At 44.0% G+C, this 19,271-nt stretch overlaps 1 protein-coding gene across 2 annotated transcripts in view; it reads left to right on the forward strand.

The window, feature by feature from the left end:
* The first annotated feature begins 1,518 nt into the window (after nt 1-1,518).
* LOC132780054 (tyrosine-protein kinase receptor UFO) overlaps nt 1,519-19,271 on the forward strand; it is a 114,235-nt gene continuing 96,482 nt past the window's right edge. For both annotated transcript variants that reach the window (XM_067461352.1, XM_067461353.1), the window contains exon 1: nt 1,519-2,428. In XM_067461352.1, the coding sequence (XP_067317453.1) occupies nt 2,356-2,428 (73 nt within the window). In that variant the 5' untranslated portion in view covers nt 1,519-2,355. The remainder of the gene's footprint in view (nt 2,429-19,271) is intronic.

Below are 19,271 nucleotides of genomic sequence, written 5' to 3' on the forward strand. Positions count from 1 at the left end.
TGAGCTCCCGTTGTTAGCCTCAGTTTCTGTCAAGTTAGCAGTTTGAAAACATGCAAATGTGAGTAAATCAAAAGGTACTGCTTCGGCGGGAAGGTAACGGTGCTTTATGCAGTCATGCTGGCCACATGACCTTGGAGGTGTCTATATGCTCAGAGGCACTTTTAGTACTGATCTTCTCTACTTCTGGGCCAGGCATTGAATCCATGGTTATAGCGTAGATCAGGCATGAGCAAACTTTGGCCCTCCAGATGTTTTGGACTTCAATACACACAATTCCTAACAGCCTATAGGCTGTTAGGAATTGTGGGAGTTGAAGTCCAAAACACCTGAAGGGCAGAAGTTTGCCCATTCCTGGTGTAGAACATCTATGGTTACAATGTAGAAGCTTCCCTTGTAGATGCCCTTTTTGCCACCTGGATGGAACAGAAAACACTCTGTATATGCTCAGAGGCACTTTTAGTATCGATCTTTTCTACTTCTAGACAAGGCTTTGAATCCATGGTTACAGTGTAGAAGCATCCCTTGTAGATGCCCTTTTTGCCACCTAGATGGAACAGAAAATACTCTGCATATGCTCAGAGGCACTCTTAGTATTGATCTTCTCTACTTCTAGGCCAGGCATTACATCTATGGTTACAATGTAGAAGCATCCTTGGATGGAACAGAAAACACTCTGTATATGCTCAGAGGCACTTTTAGTATCAATCTTCTCTACTTCTGGGCCAGGCATTGAATCCATGGTTACAGTGTAGAAGCATCCCTTGTAGATGCCCTTTTTGCCACCTGGATGGAACAGAAAACACTCTGTATATGCTTAGAGGCACTTTTAGTATCAATCTTCTCTACTTCTGGGCCAGGCATTGAATCCATGGTTACTGTGTAGAACAGGCATGAGAAAACTTCGGCCCTACAGGTGTTTTGGACTTCAACTCCCACAATTCTTGAAGTCCAAAACACCTGGAGGGCCAAAGTTTGCCCATGCCTGGTGTAGAAACATCCCTTGTAGAGGCCCTTTGTGCCACCTGTCTGGAACAGAAAACACTCTGTATCTGCTCAGAGGCACTTTTAGTATCGATCTTCTCTACTTCTAGGTCAAGCATTACATCTATGGTTACAATGTAGAAGCATCCCTTGTAGATGCCCTTTTTGCCACCTGGATAGAATTCTGTATATGCTCAGAGGCAATTTTAGTATCAATCTTCTCTATTTCCAAGCCAAGCATTACATCTATGGTTACAGTGTAGAAGCATCCCTTGTAGATGCCCATTTTGTCACCTGGATAGAATTCTGTATATGCTCAGAGGCACTTTTAGTATCAATCTTCTCTATTTCCAGGCCAAGCATTACATCTATGGTTACAGTGTAGAAGCATCCCTTGTAGATGCCCATTTTGCCACCTCCTTTTTTGATTCCCCAGCAAGTGGGTGCGTGTAACTTTAAGAAAAAGTTTGCCTTTCATTCTCTCACTCCTCTGTTCTCCTCCTCCTCCTCCCATTAACCCTGGGAAAGCTGGATGGAATTTGCCCATCCTCCTGTCTCTTCCCACCCACCCCAACAACCTCTCCCTTTCAACTTGCGAGAATCTTTGGCAAGCTTTTCTGCTTCCACTAAAGAACTTTTCTCTCTCTCTCTCTCTCTCACTAGTGTGTGGGAGTGGGTGAGTCAGGACCAGAGCAGAAAGGGGAAAACACATTTCCCTAATTTTTTCTCTCTCTTTCTCCTTTTTTCTCTTTTGGAGAGAAGTCAGCACTCTGGTCCTGGAGAGAAAGAGTCGAAAGAGGGGCAGACTCTGTTGGGTGGTCAACTTGGGGAAAGAGATCTCTTGTCTTTCATCCTCACTTCCAGAAAGAAAGAAAGGAGTGAAAGAACAAACAGAGGAGGAGGAAAAAAATAAATAAAAGATCAGGTGCAAGACTTTTTGAGGCAAGCCGGGTGGAAAAAACAACACTCTGCCTTGGGAACCAACACTTAAGTGGGAAATTTGAACTTTTTCACTTGGCTCTCCAACTTGTTGCTGAGCAATCCGAGATACGGACAAACCTCAAGAGCCAGGGAATTATTCTGAATTTCCACCAGGATTTTTTGGCAAGCCAAGGGAGAGAAAGAAGTTGTCTTTTTTGTTGCTTTGTTGGATCCATCCTTCCATCCATCTCTTGGGTGCTGACTTCATTCTGGGTTTCGTCACTTGTTTTTGTGGAGACAGGGCTCTGGCGACAACAATTCCTTCGGCCTTCTCTCCAGGAGACTTGGGAGAAAGAGTCTCCTGATTATTATTATTATTTCTAGGGATCCTTACATCTCTGCCAATGAGACTTTAGTTTGTTTGGAGCCGAAGTTTGTCTGGAGTCTTGGGAAATGGGTCAACTTGGCCACTCTCTTCTCTCCTGTTTGCTGGTTTGGTGGACGGGCATCTCCAGTGCCCAAGAAGGTAAGAGTAGACCTGTATGTCAATGTGTAAATGCAAAACAAGGTCCACAGCATTGTCAAAGGCTTTCATAGCCAGGATCACTAGATTGTTGTAGGTTTTTCGGGCTATATGGGCATGTTCTAGAAGCACTCTCTCCTGATGTTTCGCCTGCATCTGTGACAAGCATCCTCAGAGGTTGTGAGACCTCAAAAGCCTATAACAACCCAGTCCACAGCATTGTTTTTTCTTGGTCAATGGCAATTTAAAACAGAATGACTGAGCGGAGATCACCAAAAGTGTCAAGAGCCGGAGTGATGTGATAGATCAGTGATTCTCAACTTGGGGGGTCGCCGAGGGGTGTCAAAGGGGTCACCAAAGACAATTGGAAAACATGGTATTTTCTGTTGGTCATGGACATTATGTGTGGGAAGTTTGGCCCAATGCTAACACACCACCAGTGTTCACATTTGGGCATATTGACTATTCGTGCCAAATTTTCGGTCCAGACCCATCATTGTTTGAGTCCACAGTGCTCTCTGGATATTGGTGAACTACAACTCCAAAACTCAAGGACAATACCCACCAAACCCTTCCAGTATTTTCTGTTGGTCATGGGGGTTCTGTGTTGGAAGTTTGGCCCAATGCTATCACTGGTGGGGTTCAGAATGCTCTTTGATTGTAGGTAAACTATAAATCCCAGCAACTACAGCTCCCAAATGTCAAATCTATTTTCCCCAAACTTCACCAGTTTTCACATTTGGGCAAACTGAGTATTTGTGCCAAATGTTCAGTCCAGATCCATCATTGTTTGCATCCACAGTGCTCTCTGGATGTAGGTGAACTACAACTCCAAAACTCAAGGTCAATGCCCATCAAATCCACTATTTTCTGTTGGTAATGGGAGTTCTGTGTGCCATGTTCAATTCCAGTGGTGGTGGAGTTCAGAAAGGTCTTTTACTGTAGGTTAACTATAAATCCCATCAACTACAACTCCCAAATGACAACTCCCAACCCAACCAGTATTCAAATGTGGGTGTATCAGATATTTGTGCCCAGTTTGGTCCAGTGAATGAAAATACATCCTGCATATCAGAGATTTACATTACAATTCATAACAGTAGCAAAATTACAGTTATGAAATAGCAACAAATAGCAACAAAAATAATGTTATGGCTGAGGGTCAGTCGCTACATGAGGAATTGTATTAAGGAGTCATGGCATTAGGAAGGTTGAAAATTACTGTGATAGATAGAAAGTCTATCAGAATATCTGGGCACAAGATGCACTTTTGGGCAGGAAGAGATAGAATAGTATTAGCCCGATGTAAGGATTGGTATCAGGGTCAAATGATAGAAAATCTTACACTAGTTAAGATGCTTCCTGATATGGGTTGCATTTGCACCAGCGGTTCCCAACCTGTGGTCCGCAAGAACTAAAATATGATCCACAGCCTCACCATTACTACACTGTTGCAACAAGAGTGACTGGTTTTGCGAAACCCTCTTACAGTGCCAAGGCTTATTAAATATGGTTTTCTGTGGGCGAGCAGATGGCGACTACTGGATGGCATGTATTCTGTATCAGAAACTAGAGCTGATGTGGTCTATCCAATGCAATTTCCTGAATCAGCACCCCAAATAACCAAACCAAATCAAAAGTTGACCAAAAACTGATTTGTAACCCTTTTGGTACTAATGTTGGAGAGTGGTCCCTGATCAAAGTGGTCCCTGGTCAAAAAAAGGTTGGGAATTTGGGGGTTGCCGGGGGGTGTCAGAGGGGTCACCAAAGACCATCAGAAAACATGGTATTTTTTGTTAGTCATGGACATTATGTGTGGGAAGTTTGGCACAATTCTGTCACTAGTGGGGTTCAGAACGCTCTTTGATTGTAGGTAAACTATAAATCCCAGCAACTTCAGTTCCCAAATGTCAAGTCTGCTTTCCCCAAACTCCACCAGTATTCACATTTGGGCAAACTGAGTATTTGCGCCAAATTTTCAGTCTAAATCCATCACTGAAGAATGTTGTGACACCACTTTAACTGTTACAGCTCAATGCTATGTCTTCCTGGAATATGTAGTTAGCATTCTTTGGCAGAGAAGGCTAAAGACCTCGTCAAGCTATAACTCCTGTGATTCCAGAGAATTGTAACAAATCTACAGTAGTTCAAGTGGTATTCATTCTACAGTTTAGAGCCCCCGGTGGCGCAGTGGGTTAAACCCCTGAGCCAGCAGGTCTGAAGACCGACAGGTCGCAGGTTCGAATCCAGGGAGAGGCAGATGAGCTCCCTCTATCAGCTCCAGCTCCTCATGCAGGGACATGAGAGAAGCCTCCCACAAGGATGATAAAAACATCAATTCATCCGGTTGTCTCCTGGGCATCATCCTTGCAGATGGCCAATTCTCTCACACCAGAAGCGACTTGCAGTTTCTCAAGTCGCTCCTGACACGACCAAAAAAAATTCTACAGTTTCAATTCGTCCCCAGGCTCTTGAAAGTAGAGCAGATTATCTGGACACACGATGCATTTTGCTGCAGGGTGACACTCATCATGACCCAACCTTAACCCACATTGCAGGGTTGGTGTATTTGGGTGAATTGGCCAAAAAGTCCTTCTTGTTTCTTTTACACAACTTTGGACAAGTGATGGTCTCTCAGCCTCACTTATCTCATAAGGTATTTTTGCGGATACAATATGTTTGTGTGTATTGCCTTGAAGTTTTGAGAAGTTACTTGGGCTATTGACCATGGATGTTGCTGTTTATTAGATGTCTTGTTATAAAGTGTTTTCATAGGTAAAGGTAAAAGCTTAATTTGATATTAAGATTAGTCATGTCCAACTCTGGAGGATGGTGCTCATCTCCATTTCTAAGCCAAAGAGCTGGCATTGTCCATAGACACTTCCAAGGTCATGTGGTCAGCATGAATGCATGGAGCAGTGTTACCTTCCCGCAGAAGTGATACCTATTGATCGACTCCCATTTGCATGTTTTCAAACTGCTAGGTTGGCAGAAGCTGGGCCTAGCAGCAAGAGCTCACCCCGCTCCCCGGATTCGAACTGCAGAGTTTTCAATTAGCAAGTTCAACAGCTCAGATGTTTAACCTGCTGCACCACTAGGAGCTATTATTATTATTATTATTATTATTATCATCATCATCATCTATATAAATGAAAATGTAATGTTCATTTGTGGGATTAACAGAACTCAAAAACCACTGGATGAATTGCCACCAATTTTGGACACAATACACCTACTACCCCAAGGAGTGACCATTGCTCAAAAAACATGGATTTCGTCATTTGAGATTTATAGTTCAACTACAATAAAGAGCATTCTGAACCCCACCAACGATGGAATTGAACCAAACTTGGCACATGGGATGCCCACAATCAACAGGAAATTTTGGAAGGGTTTGATGGGCATTGACCTTGAGATTGGGAGTTGTAGTTCACCTACATCTGGAGATCACTGCGGACTCAGTCAATAATGGATCTGGACCAAACTTGGCACAAATACTCCATATGCCCAAATGTGAACACAGATGGAGTTTGGGGAAAATAGACCTTGAGATTTGGGAGTTGTAGATACTTGGATTTATAGTTCACCTAAATCAAAGACCATTCTGAACCCCGCCAACGATAGAATTGTGCCAAACATCCCACACAGAACCCCCATATGGGCCAAAGCAATGCATAGCAGGTGACGGCTAGTTGTTGTTGTTGTTGTTGTTGTTGTTGTTGTTGTTGTTATTATTATTATATGAAGTACTATCTAAAAACCTCCAGAAGCAAAGGAACACCGCACAGCTAGATCACAACAGCCCTGCAAGGTAGGGATGCCTCTCTCTAGGATCACAACAGCCCTGTGATGTTGGGATGTTGTTTGGTCTGATCACAACAGCCCTGTGAAGTAGGAATACTTCTTAACAGGATCACAACATCTCCGTGAGGTAGAGGTGTCTCAGTTCAGGGTCACAACAATACTATGAGGTAGGGACACCTTTTAGCAATATTTTTGCAGCCCTGTGAGGTCAGTTAAGGTGAAATTAATAGGTCAAGGCTAGCCTGTGAACTCTGTAACTCCATAAAGGATTCCAACAATCTCTTTACCCCAGGTCTGATGTTCTTATCTCTTCTACTACTGACAAGAGAATGAACAGGGTGGGATTTCAAAGCAGCCAAATCTCCTTTTCTTGCTGCGTCTGGGGATCGGGTGGTGGTTGTTGATGATTCAGTTGTCCGTTTTGGGAGATTTTGTGCGCTTTAGGAATTTGGCCACTCCAGGTGCTTTCAGCTGGGCCACATCAGTCACCACCGTTGCGAAATCGGAACACCCCCTTCGTCTCTGGGTTTAGAGGGGAAACTTGACTCTTTGTAACCTGAGAGTTACAAACAATGATTGGTAGCCGGAGCCAAGAGAGAGCTTCAACGTTGTGACCTGATGCCTGGAAGAGCTGTACGGCTCTGATTCTCTGTGCCGGCAGTTCAAGAATCAACACCCGTTATCACTGCATATATGGAGCCCCCGGTGGCGCAGTGGGTGAAACCCCTGTGCCAGCAGGACTGAAGACCGACAGGTCGCAGGTTCAAATCCGGGGAGAGCGCAGATGAGCTCCCTCTATCAGCTCCAGCTCCTCATGTCTCATGCAGGGACATGAGAGAAGTCTCCCACAAGGATGATAAAACATCAAAACATCCAGGCGTCCCCTGGGCAACATCCTTGCAGATGGCCAATTCTCTCACACCAGAAGCGACTTGCAGTTTCTGAAAGTCGCTCCTGACACGACAAAAATAAATCACTTTCTATGAGTTGCTTTGGAATATAATGCCCAGAATTTTAGGCATATTGGGCACTGTAGTCCAGAACAGATAAAACTGCTCCAACATTCACTTACTGGTATTTTATGCCACTGCTATACATGACCTCGAGCAAAACCCTGTTCCTTGGAGTTTGCAAAATACTTTTTGAGAAGTCTGGAGTGAGAGTCTGGAGTGTCAGGAAATTAAATGAGCCAAATTATCTAATCCAGTGTTGCTCAACCAGGGGGTTGGGACCTGTGGGGGGGGGGGGGGTTCGCAAGGGGGTGTTAGAGGGGTCACCAAAGACCATCAGAAAACACAGTATTTTCTGTTGGTCATGGGGATTCTGTGTGGGAAGTTTGGCCCAATTCTGTCGTTGGTGGGGTTCAGAATGCTCTTCGATTTTAGTTGAACGATAAATCCCAGCAACTACAACTCCCAAATGTCAAAGTCTATTTCCCCCAAACTCCACCAGGGTTCACATTTGGGCATATTGAGTATAAAAATAAGCATAAAAATGGACCTGATGGGGAAATATTAAGTATATCCTCTCTTGGTGAGCCCAGGTCCTAAGACCAAAGAGCTGGGTGCGAATCTCCAACTCAGCTTGATTCCTATACTTAGCAAGGACTTTGTTGACTTCTCAACTTGCAAAGACTCTCCATAGGGACTTTATGTATGTTGTCAGCTTCCTCCTTCCCTCTAGTCCAGCTTTTCTCAACCTGGAGGTTGGGACCCCTGGGTTGGGGGGTGGCAAGGGAATGTTAGAGGAATTGTCAAAGACCATCAGAAAACACAGTATTTGGTCCAGATCCATCACTGTTTGAGTCCACAATGCTCTCTAGATGTAGGTGAACTACAACTCCAAAACTCTTAAGTCAATGCCCACCAAACCCTTCCAGTATTTCCTGTTGGTCATGGGAGTTCTCTGTGCCAAGTTTGGTTCAGTTCCATCACTGGTGGAGTTCAGAATGGTCTTTGATTGTTGGTGAACTATAAATCCCAGCAACTACAACTCCCAAATGACAGAATCAACCCCCCCCCCCCCAACGCCACCAGTATTCAAATTGTGGCTATTGGGTATTTGTGGCAAATTTGGTCCAGTGAATGAAAATACATCCTGCATATCAGATAGTTACATTATGATTCCTAACAGTAGCAAAATGACAGTTATGAAGTAGCAACGAAAATAATGTTATGGTTGGGGGTCAGCACAACATGAGGAACTGTATTAAGGGGCCGCGGCATTAGGAAGGTTGAGAACCACTGATCGAATCTCATTTGTGTTACAGAAAAGGGTGACAAGGTGTTGCCATTGCTTTTGAAGAAGTGTTTTTCTCTCCTTCCTCCTTGGGTAAAGCTGTGATTCTCACTCATGCTGGAGGGATGGGAAATGCCAGAGAGCGCTCTCCAAATTCATATTCGGAGATGGAGCCAAACTCCAAGGGTGTGGCAGCACATATCTGGTGCCTTGTGTAAGAGGAGGGTTAGCGTCTGGAGAGCGAAGTGATCATTTTTTCATGTACTCTCCCTCCTTTCTGTAAAGTCCTTGGGGCATATTGCAGTTGTAAAACAATGGCAGCCTCTCCACTGTACATGAAAAAGAACAACTAGAACAATTGAACAATCAGGCAAGGTTACCCACAGGCTGGTGCCAGGAATTTTTAATTTTGAGTTGGTACCCCCCGCTGAATACGTGATGGAAGAATGTATTCCTTATTGGAAATTCCATAACCCATTGAAAAGGTAAAAATGATCTCACATCCATGTTACAAATATGAGAACACCTTTTGAAAACCACTAGTCAAGAAAAGCATATTCATTTATCCTATCAGGAGTGAACCAAACAGTTGTATTGTATTAAAAAGAATACAAAGTTTTAAAACTTGGCATTATACTAAGTTTCCTTTGACCAGTAGCTGACCATTTGGAGTGCCTCTGTTGCTATAAGAAGGTCCTCCATTGTGTATGTAGCAGGGCTCAGGCTGCATTGTAATAGGTGGTCTGTGGTTTGTTCTTCTCCACACTTGCATGTTGTGGACTCCACTTTGTAGCCCCATTTCTGAAGGTTGGCTCTGCATCTCGTGGTGCCAGAGCACAGTCTGTTCAGTGCCTTCCAAGTCACCCAGTTTTCTGTGTACCCAGGGGGGAGTCTCTCATTTGGTATCAGCCATGGGTTGAAGTTCCACGTTTTAGCCTGCCACTTTTGGACTCTTGCTTGCTGAGGTGTTCTAGTGAGTGTCTCTGTAGGTCTTAGAAAATTATTTCTCGTTGGTGTGCTGGCTGATATCCGAACTGAGGATGGGCCAGAGATGTCACTGCCTTTCACTATTGGTTGCTACTTCCTGGTGGATGTCAGATAGTGCAATACTAGCTAAACAGCGTAATTTCTCTAACAAGCATAACCTTGGGTTGTTGTAGGTTTTTCGGGCTGTATGGCCATGTTCTAGAAGCATTCTCTCCTGACCTTTCACCTGCATCTATGGCAGGCAGCCTCTGAGGATGCCTGCCATAGATGCAGGCAAAACATCAGGAGAGAATATGTCTGGAACATGGCCATACAGCCTGAAAAACCTACAACAACCCAGTGATTCCGGCCATGAAAGCCTTCGACAATACATTAAACATGACCTTGTTAGAAGTCAACTTTTTGAACAAGTGATATTCACAAGCATTCATGTAATGGCACACAGGTAACTCAGTTGTTAAACTGAAGAACCATGTCTTTAAACTGCCAATGATAAAGATATGCCACTACAAAAAACATATTGAGTTAGCAGAGAATGGTGCTTCTTTGAAGTTGAAGCTGCCCAGCTACTCCCTCTTGCTAAGGTCTGATGCAAACCGAATACAAAAATGGAGTCCTGTGTCTGAAGCCCCTCTCACACCAAAGAGCAATTTTTCTCAACCTAGGAGTCAGGACCCCGGAGGGGGGGGGGGGGTTGCCAAAGAGGGGATGTCAGAGGGGTCACCAAAAACTATCAGGAAACACAGTATTTTCTATGGGTCATGAGAGTTCTGTGTGCCACGTTTGGAGCAGATCTATTGTGGGCTGAGTTCAGAATGCTCTTTGATTGTAGGTGAACTATAAATCCCAGTAACTACAACTCCCAAATGTCAAGACTTATTTTCCCCCAAAATCCACCAGTATCCACATTTGGGCATATTGAGTATTCTTGCCAAATTTGGTCCAGGTGGTCCATCATTGTTTGAGTCCACAGTGCTCTCTGAATGTAGGTGAACTACAAATCCAAAATTCAAGGTCAATGCCCACCAAACCCTTCTAGTATTTTCTGTTGGTCATGGGAGTTCTATGTACCAAGTTTGGTTCAATCCATCGTTGATAGAGTCCAGAGTGCTCTTTGATTGTAGGTTTGCTATAAATCCCAGCAACTACAACTCCCAAATGACAAAATCAACCCCTCAATCCCACCTGTGTGCAAATTTGGGTGTATCAGGTAGTTGTGCCAAATTTGGTCCAGTGAATGAAAATACATCCAGCATATCCAATATTTACATTATGATTCATAACAGTAGCAAAATTACGGTTATGAAGTAGCAGCAAAATAATGTTATGGTTGGGGGTCACCGCAACATGAGGAACTGTATTAAGGGGTCGTGGCATTAGGAAGATTGAAGATTGAGAATCACTGCCAAAGAGGTAGAGTCAAACTGGCAAACCAAAATGTACATGCAGTATAGGTAAACAATTATACACATTTACAAACAGTTAGTGGAGGCTTGGAAGGTTGACATTCCCAGCATTCCTGACTACTCCGGATTGCCGCCTTCTTGTAGGATATTTGTAGGCGCTTGTATAGATTAGGATCCTCACTCCACCCAGACGATTGCACTGAAAGAACAGCTTTTCTCGTACTCCTTGTCCACCCTAATTGTATAACAGGATATCCCAAAGGAAAGCAAGCCAGATTGGTGTCGCGGTTTGAGGGTTTGACTCTTGGAGACTAGGGTTCGAATTCTCACTCAGCCATGGAAACCCACTCTCATATCATCCAGTGTTTCGCAACCAGGATTTGCATTCCCAAACAACATCAGACTGTGGTGAAGAGACGGCAAAAGTTATGAATGAGGACGAACACAAAAACTAAGACAGACTGAAGCAGTTTGCTTTTGCCTGAGACTACAGCAGGCATGGGCAAACTTGGGCCCTCCTGATGTTTTGGACTCCAACTCCCACACTTCCTAACAGCCTCAGACCCTTTCCTTTCCCCCCTCAGCTGCTTAAGCTATTAGGAATTGTGGGAGTTTGAGTCCAAAACACCTGGAGGGCCGAAGTTTGCCCATGCCTGCACTAACCTCATCCTAGTCTGGACCCAAATGGCATCAAATTTAGTGAAGGTTGGGATCTGTGACTCTTCTCCTCATTTCGTGTATCTCAAACTGGAAAATCACTGTCCATCAAAAACCTAAAGCAGTGGTTCTCAACCTTCCTAATGCTGCGACCCCTCAATATAGTTCCTTATTTGTGGTGCCCCCAACCATACCATTATTCTCATTGCTACTTCACAACTGTAATTTTGCTCCTGTTATGAATAATCTTGTAAATATCTGATATGCAGGATGTATTTTCATTCATTTGGCACAAATACTTGATACGCCCAAATTTGAATACTGGTGAGGGGGGAGGCTTGATTTTGTCATTTGGGAGTTGTAGTTCCTGGGATTTATAGTTCACCTACAATATCAAAGAGCATTCTGAACTCCACCAGTGATGGAGTTGAACCAAACTTGGGACACAGAGCTCCCATAACCAACAGAAAATACTGGAAGGGTTTGGTGAGCATTGACCTTGGGTTTTGGAGTTGTAGTTCACCTACATCCAGAGAGCACTGTGGACTCAAACAATGATGCGTCTGGACTAAACTTGGCATGAATGCTCAATATTCCCAATTGGTGGCGTTTGGGGAAGATAGACCTTGAGATTTGGGAGTTGTAGTTGCTGGGATTTATAGTTCACCTACAATATCAAAGAGCATTCTGAACTCCACCAGTGATGGAATTGAACCAAACTTGGGACACAGAGCTCCCATAACCAACAGAAAATACTGGAAGGGTTTGGTGAGCATTGACCTTGGGTTTTGGAGTTGTAGTTCACCTACATCCAGAGAGCACTGTGGACTCAAACAATGATGCGTCTGGACTAAACTTGGCATGAATGCTCAATATTCCCAATTGGTGGCGTTTGGGGAAGATAGACCTTGAGATTTGGGAGCTGTAGTTGCTGGGATTTATAGTTCACCTATAATCAAAGAGCATTCTGAACCCCACCAACAATAGAATTGGGCCAAACTTCCCACATGGAACCCCCACTACCAACAGATAATACTGTGTTTTCTAACTATCTTTGGCAACCCCTCTGACACCTCCTCGCGACCCCCCAGGGTCCTGACCCCCAGGTTGAGAAACGCTGACCTAAAGGCACACAACAACAGTAAGTGGAGGCTTCGAGAGGAACTGTTCTGTGCTTTTGAACTGGTGTTACTATGGGGCATCTACGCAATGGGTCCTTTGGAAATGCATGCTAGAAAATAGGTTTGTTTGGCTGCCTGCCTGGCTGGCGTTTCAGGAGAATTGGCAAAACAAGTCAAAGCATTTTCATTGTTTTTGGCCACTGAGTATTATGTAGTAAAGCACTTAAGCCCTCTTATTAAAGGTGAGGATCATTATTCAAGATAATCACAGTCAGACATTACAGCATGAACAATTAATAGTCAATTTGGCTGCTGTGAGTTTTCCGGGCTGTCTGGCCGTGTTCCAGAAGCATTCTCCCCTGACGTTTTGCCCACATCTATGGCAGGCATCCTCAGAGGTTGTGAGGTCTGTTGGAAACTAGGCAAGCGTGGTTTATATACCTGTGGAATAATGTCCAGAGTGGGAGAAAGAACTCTTCTCTGCTGGAGGCAAGTGTGAATGTTGCAATTACCTTAATTAGTATTGATTGGCCTTGCAGCACAATAGTCAACTTTTTGTCTGGCTTTTATCTTAACTGCAAACTCTAAGGAGTCATTGTGTTTAGTGAGGCATGCATTTCCCTATATAAAGGTGTATTTCCCTGTGTAAAAGGACAAAGGGTAAGGCACAATATTTCCATGGGGAAATGGGTGCAGAACATCATGAGATGGTGCTAACAGTCCTCGCCAGCATAGCTAAGGTTGAGCTGCTAAAAGTTTCAGGCCAGCAACATCTGGAAAGTTGAAGCTGAAGTACAAAGTTGAAGTACTTTGGCCACATCATGAGGAGACAGCAAAGCCTAGAGAAGACAATGATGCTGGGGAAAGTGGAAGGCAAAAGGAAGAGGGGCCGACCAAGGGCAAGATAGATGGATGGCATCCTTGAAGTGACTGGACTGACCTTGAAGGAGCTGGGGGTGGTGACAGCCGACAGGGAGCTCTGGCGTGGGCTTGTCCACGAGGTCATGAAGAGTTGGAAACGACTGAACGAATGAACAACAACATCTGGAAGGTCACACGATTTCCACCCTCCATCCAAGGAGGAGAAATACAGCTTTCCCCAAATCTCTATCTGCATTAGCCTGCCATCTGTACACCAGATTGCAAATGTGAATTTTAAACCAGGTCTTTAGGGAACAGGATCTGTTAGCATGAGGCCAGAACTGGAGGGAGTGCCCACTAAAGGCTTCAGAAACAGATGTTAAGAAACATGAGTAAAAGAACAATTTTGATCTTTCTATCTATTCGCTACACTCTATCTATTTATTGATCAATCAATTGATTGATCTATTGATTGATCGATCGATCAATCAATCAATCTATCATCTATTCTTATGTATCTATCCTATCCCTATCTGCCTATCCATCCATCTTATATTTATCCATCATTCACCCAACATTATCTGTCCTAGTTCTATCTCCCTATCCATCCATCATGCATCCAATCTTATATATCCATCTATCGACTGTCTTATCTATTTATCCTATCTATATCTGCCCACTCATCCATTCTGTCTATTCTATCTCTATCTGCCGGAGCCCCCGGTGGCACAGTGGGTTAAACCCCTGTGCCGGCAGGTCGCAGGTTCGAATCCGGGGAGAGGTGGATGAGCTCCCTCTATCAGCTCCAGCTCCTCATATGGGGACATGAGAGAAGCCTCCCACAAGGATGATAAAACATCAAATCATCCGGGCGTCCCCTGGGCAACCTCCTTGCAGACGGCCAATTCTCTCACATCAGAAGTGACTTGCAGTTTCTCAAGTCGTTCCTGACACATCAAAAAAAATCTCTATCTGCCTATCCATCCATATTTGCCTAGCTGTTTATCCATATGTCTATTCCATCAATCTGTCTCTAACATCCATCCATCTATCTATCTATCTATCTATCCATCCATCCATCCTTCTTATCATAATATATATAATATCTGTCCTGTGCTATGTCATCTTTATCTGCCTATGTATCTATCATATTTCTCTCTCTGTCATCCATCCATCCATCCATCCATCCATCCATCCATCCATGTTACCTCATATATCCATCCTATTCTATCTTATCTATCTCTTTCTGTCTATACCTGTGATCCACTCATTCTGTCTTATAAAACTATTTTATCTTTACTTGTCTATTTGTCTGTCTGTCTATCTATCTATCATCCACCCACCCACCCACCCATATTATTTCATATATCTATCCTGTCCTATCTTTTCCTTCCCTGTCTATATCTGTGATCCATCCATTCTATCTTATCAAAATATTTTATCTTTATTTATCCATCCATATTATCTCATATATCTATCCTGTCTTATCTTATCTATCTCGTTCAGTCTATATCTGTGATCCATCCATTTTATCTCATTGAAACATTTTATGTTTATCTCTCCATCGGTCTGTCTGTCTGTCTGTCTGTCTGTCTGTCGATCTATCTATCTATCTATCTATCTATCTATCTATCTATCTATCCATCCATCCATCTATCCATCCATCCATATTATCTCATATATCTATCATGTCCTATCGTTTCTTTCTCTATCTGTCTATATCTGTGATCCATCCATTCTATCTTATTGAAATATCTTATCTTTACCTGCCTATCTCTCTCTCTCTCTCTCTCTCCATCCATTTCTCTATTTCTCCTGGTCTCCCTTCCTCTCTCTCTCCCGTTCTTTTTTCAGATGGGTGAGTCGATGAAGCAAACTCACACTGGAGTAAACTTCCGCTTTCTCCTCCATTGGAAGGAGATTATTTACATTCTCACACCTACTTGTTTTTAGCACAATCCCTTGGCGGGAGTCAGATGTCTTTTGTGGAATGTCAGCTCTTTAAAGAGGAAGGAAAGTGAGCTGTCCTACTAGTTCTTCAAGCAGACAAAAGTCAAACCCAATGCTGGCTGAGGATTCTGGATGCTGTAGTCCATAAGAGCAAAATCTTCCTCAAGTTCTGGGTTTGGGAGAGTGGTGACAGGTAACACGGAGGAGAAGCAAAGCTTAACTTGTAGAACGGATGGAGTTTTTTTGTCGTGTCAGAAATTGAGAAATTGCAATTGAGAAATTGCAAGTCGCTTCTGGTGTGAGAGAATTGGCCGTCTGCAAGGACGTTGCCCACAGGACACCCAGATGTTTTGATGTTTTATCATCCTTGTGGGAGGCTTCTCTCATGTCCCCGCATGAGGAGCTGGAGCTGATAGAGGGAGCTCATCCGCCTCTCCCTGGATTCGAACCTGCGACCTGTCGGTCTTCAGTCCTGCCAGCACAGGGGTTTAACCCACTATGCCACCGGATGGATGGAGGTGGCACACAGATAAATGTTGCCATCTCTTACTCTCCTGTGGCTTCACCCACATGCATTTCTCTTGGTTTTGTGGATGTTGAAGCCCATTTTGGTCTTTCTTGTGGCCTCCTCCACTCCACAAATTTGCTGAACACTGGGGATGAATTGGATCTCTGGATTGAACTGGACTCAAATTCCTATCAGCCCCAACCAACATGGCAAATATTCATAGGAAATCAATATAATGAGTAATGAACAGAAAAGGTTCATCAACATCCAGAGGGCTAGAGCTTCCCCACCTCTAGTTAGAGGAATGTGTATTTTATTTGAATTTTGCCATTTGACACTTACTGCCTTTAGTGGAGCGCTGTCTTTTTATGAGACAAACGATGACACCGTTAACAGCCTGGCTGATTCAGTCACGAAGCCTCTGGGGAGTTTTGTTGGCATCCTTTGAAAACACACATCCTCCATTTATGGCATATCCCGTTGGTCTGGGATTGAAGGGTGCCAAGTTACCAGGGGGGGAAACAGCCCCGGCTTTGGCAACATGTGGCTCTGAACAAAAGAACAAGCTGAACTCTCCATGGCCACAGAGGTTAACATGAGCACTTTCTAACTTTTCCACTGCCATTCACGGCAGACAAAAGAAAAGATTGGCAACTCTCTTCATGATAAGGCACCAGCAGAGTTTGGAAACATTGCTTTTTAGGACTGGAATTGTCATATCTCTCGAGCTTTACTGTGCTGGGAATTAGATCCTAGGGTTTGTCTTCCAGTCCTAGTTCCCTAAAATGATTTTGCATATTTTGAACATTTAAAATGTTGTTTATTTGTTGTTTATTTGTTCAGTTGCTTCTGACTCTTTTTGACCTCCTGGACCTGTCCACACCAGAGCTCCCTGTCACCTGTCTCAAGTCAGTCACTTCATCTTGCCCTTGGTCGACCCCTCTTCCTTTTTCCTTCCATTTTCCCCAGCAAAATTGTCTTCTCCAAGCTTTCCTGTCTTCTCATTATGTGTCCAAAATGCTTCATCTTTGTCTCTAGTATCCTTCCCTCCAGTGAACAGCTGGGCTTTATTTTCTGGAGTATGGACTGGTTGGAGCTTCTCGCAGTCCAAGACAGTCTCAGAACTTTCCTCCAACACCACAGTTCAAAAGCATCTCTCTTCCTTTGCTCAGCCTTCCTTATGGTCCAGATCTCACATGCATATGTTACTATGGGGAATCATAGAATCATAGAATCAAAGAGTTGGAAGAGACCTCCTGGGCCATCCAGTCCAACACCCTGCCAAGAAGCAGGAATATTGCATTCCAAGCACCCCTGACAGATGGCCATCCAGCCTCTGTTTAAAAGCTTCCAAAGAAGGAGCCTCCACCACACTCCGGGGCAGAGAGTTCTACTGCTGAATGGCTCTCACAGCCAGGAAGTTCTTCCTCATGTTCAGATGGAATCTCCTCTCTTGTATTTGAAGCCATTGTTCCGCGTCCTAGTCTCCATGGAAGCAGAAAACAAGCTTGCTCCCTCCTCCCTGTGGCTTCCTCTCACATATTTATACATGGCTATCATATCTCCTCTCAGCCTTCTCTTCTTCAGGCTAAACATGCCCAGCTCTTTAAGCCACTCCTCATAGGGCTTGTTCTCCAGACCCTTGATCATTTTAGTCACCCTCCTCTGGACACATTCCAGCTTCTCAATATCTCTCTTCAATTGAATAAGAGTAGAGACATTGCACTGACAACAAAGATCCACATAGTTAAAGCAATGGTATTCCCCATAGTCACCCACGGATGTGAGAGCTGGACCATAAGGAAGGCTGAGCGAAGGAAGAGAGATGCTTTTGAACTGTGGTGTTGGAGGAAAATTCTGAGAGTGCCTTGGACAGCGAGAAGATCCAACCAGTCCATACTTCAAGAAATAAAGCCTGACTGCTGATTGGAGGGAAGGATAGTAGAGGCAAAGATGAAGTACTTTGGTCACATCAAGAAAAGACAGCAACGCTTAGAGAAGTCAATGATATTGGGGAAAATGGAAGGAAAAAGGAAGAGGGGTTGACTAAGTGCAAGATGGATGGATGGTATCCTTGAAGTGACTGGCTTGACTCTGAAGGAGCTGGGGGTGGTGATGGCTGACAGGGAGCTCTGGTGTGGGCTGGTCCATGAGGTCACAAAGAGTTGGAAGCGACTGAATGAATAAACAACTATGGAGAACTTCATTGCCAGTGTGATGTCTCTACTCTTCACTCTTTGATTGGTCTTTGCTCTCCACCCAATAAGGAGACATCTTCTGATTTCCTGGCTGCAGTCTGCGTCTGCAATCATCTTCGCACCTAGAAATACAAAGTCTGTCACTGCTTCCATGTTTTCTCCCTCTATTTGCCAGTTATCAATCAGTCTGGTTGCCATAATTTTGGTTTTTGTGATGTTTAGCTGCAACCCAGCTTTTGCGCTTTCTTCTTTCACCTTGTTTAGAAGGCTCCTCAGTTCCACCTTGCTTTCGGCCATCAAAGTGGCATAATCTGCATTGTTCTGTCACACGTTGGGCCTGTAAAGAGAAGTTCTCAGAGGTTTTCCACCACAAATGATCTTTAGATGGCTTGTGAAGTATAACAAAGTCTTTTATTAATGAACAATCAAACAGAAACTTCTCTTGTCTTCAGAAAGTTAAACAAATGATTCCAGGCTTTTATGCAACTGGTAGCTTCCTAAACTTGCCCACGAAGGACAGGCAACTGTCTTCAATAACTTCTTCTTTACTTTAAAGGAAAGCCCCCTTTTTAACTTCTCCCAGGCTGACTGTAATCTTACCCTTACTGATATGGGCTCCGCTACCGGGTCGAACTGCGTCTTGAGTCACCGAGTGGACCTACCAGTAAAGGCTTACATATTCTCCAGCTGGAGTTCTTTGGTCTTTCAAACTGTTCACCGTCCGAAATTCCTCAGAGCTTTAGGACTGCTTCCCTGGAAATCTTTGGGTGCTCTTAAGACTGTTCTCCCCTGGAAGGTCTTAAGGGTTGAAGCTTTTGTACAGGGGAAACTTGCACACGTCCTGTACATTAGCTTTCCTTGCTGAGACTAACTAAAAATGGCTCCCTTCCCTTCCCAATTGTCCTGAGCAAGGGGTGGGACCAAAATGTAACGATGGACAGGTGACTTGCCCTATGACTGCAACCAAAGGAAACCACCCTTCTGCAGAGTCCCTGAAACCTTGGACTGCAAGCAAACATTTAATACAAAGGAAATAAATTTGGAGCTCCTGGTACAGCCATACCAGCACATGCATATCTAAGGTTGTTAACATTTCTTCCAGCAATTTTAACTCCA

This window comes from Anolis sagrei, chromosome Y, assembly GCF_037176765.1.
Source record: "Anolis sagrei isolate rAnoSag1 chromosome Y, rAnoSag1.mat, whole genome shotgun sequence".
Classification (NCBI taxonomy): Eukaryota; Metazoa; Chordata; class Lepidosauria; order Squamata; family Dactyloidae; genus Anolis; species Anolis sagrei.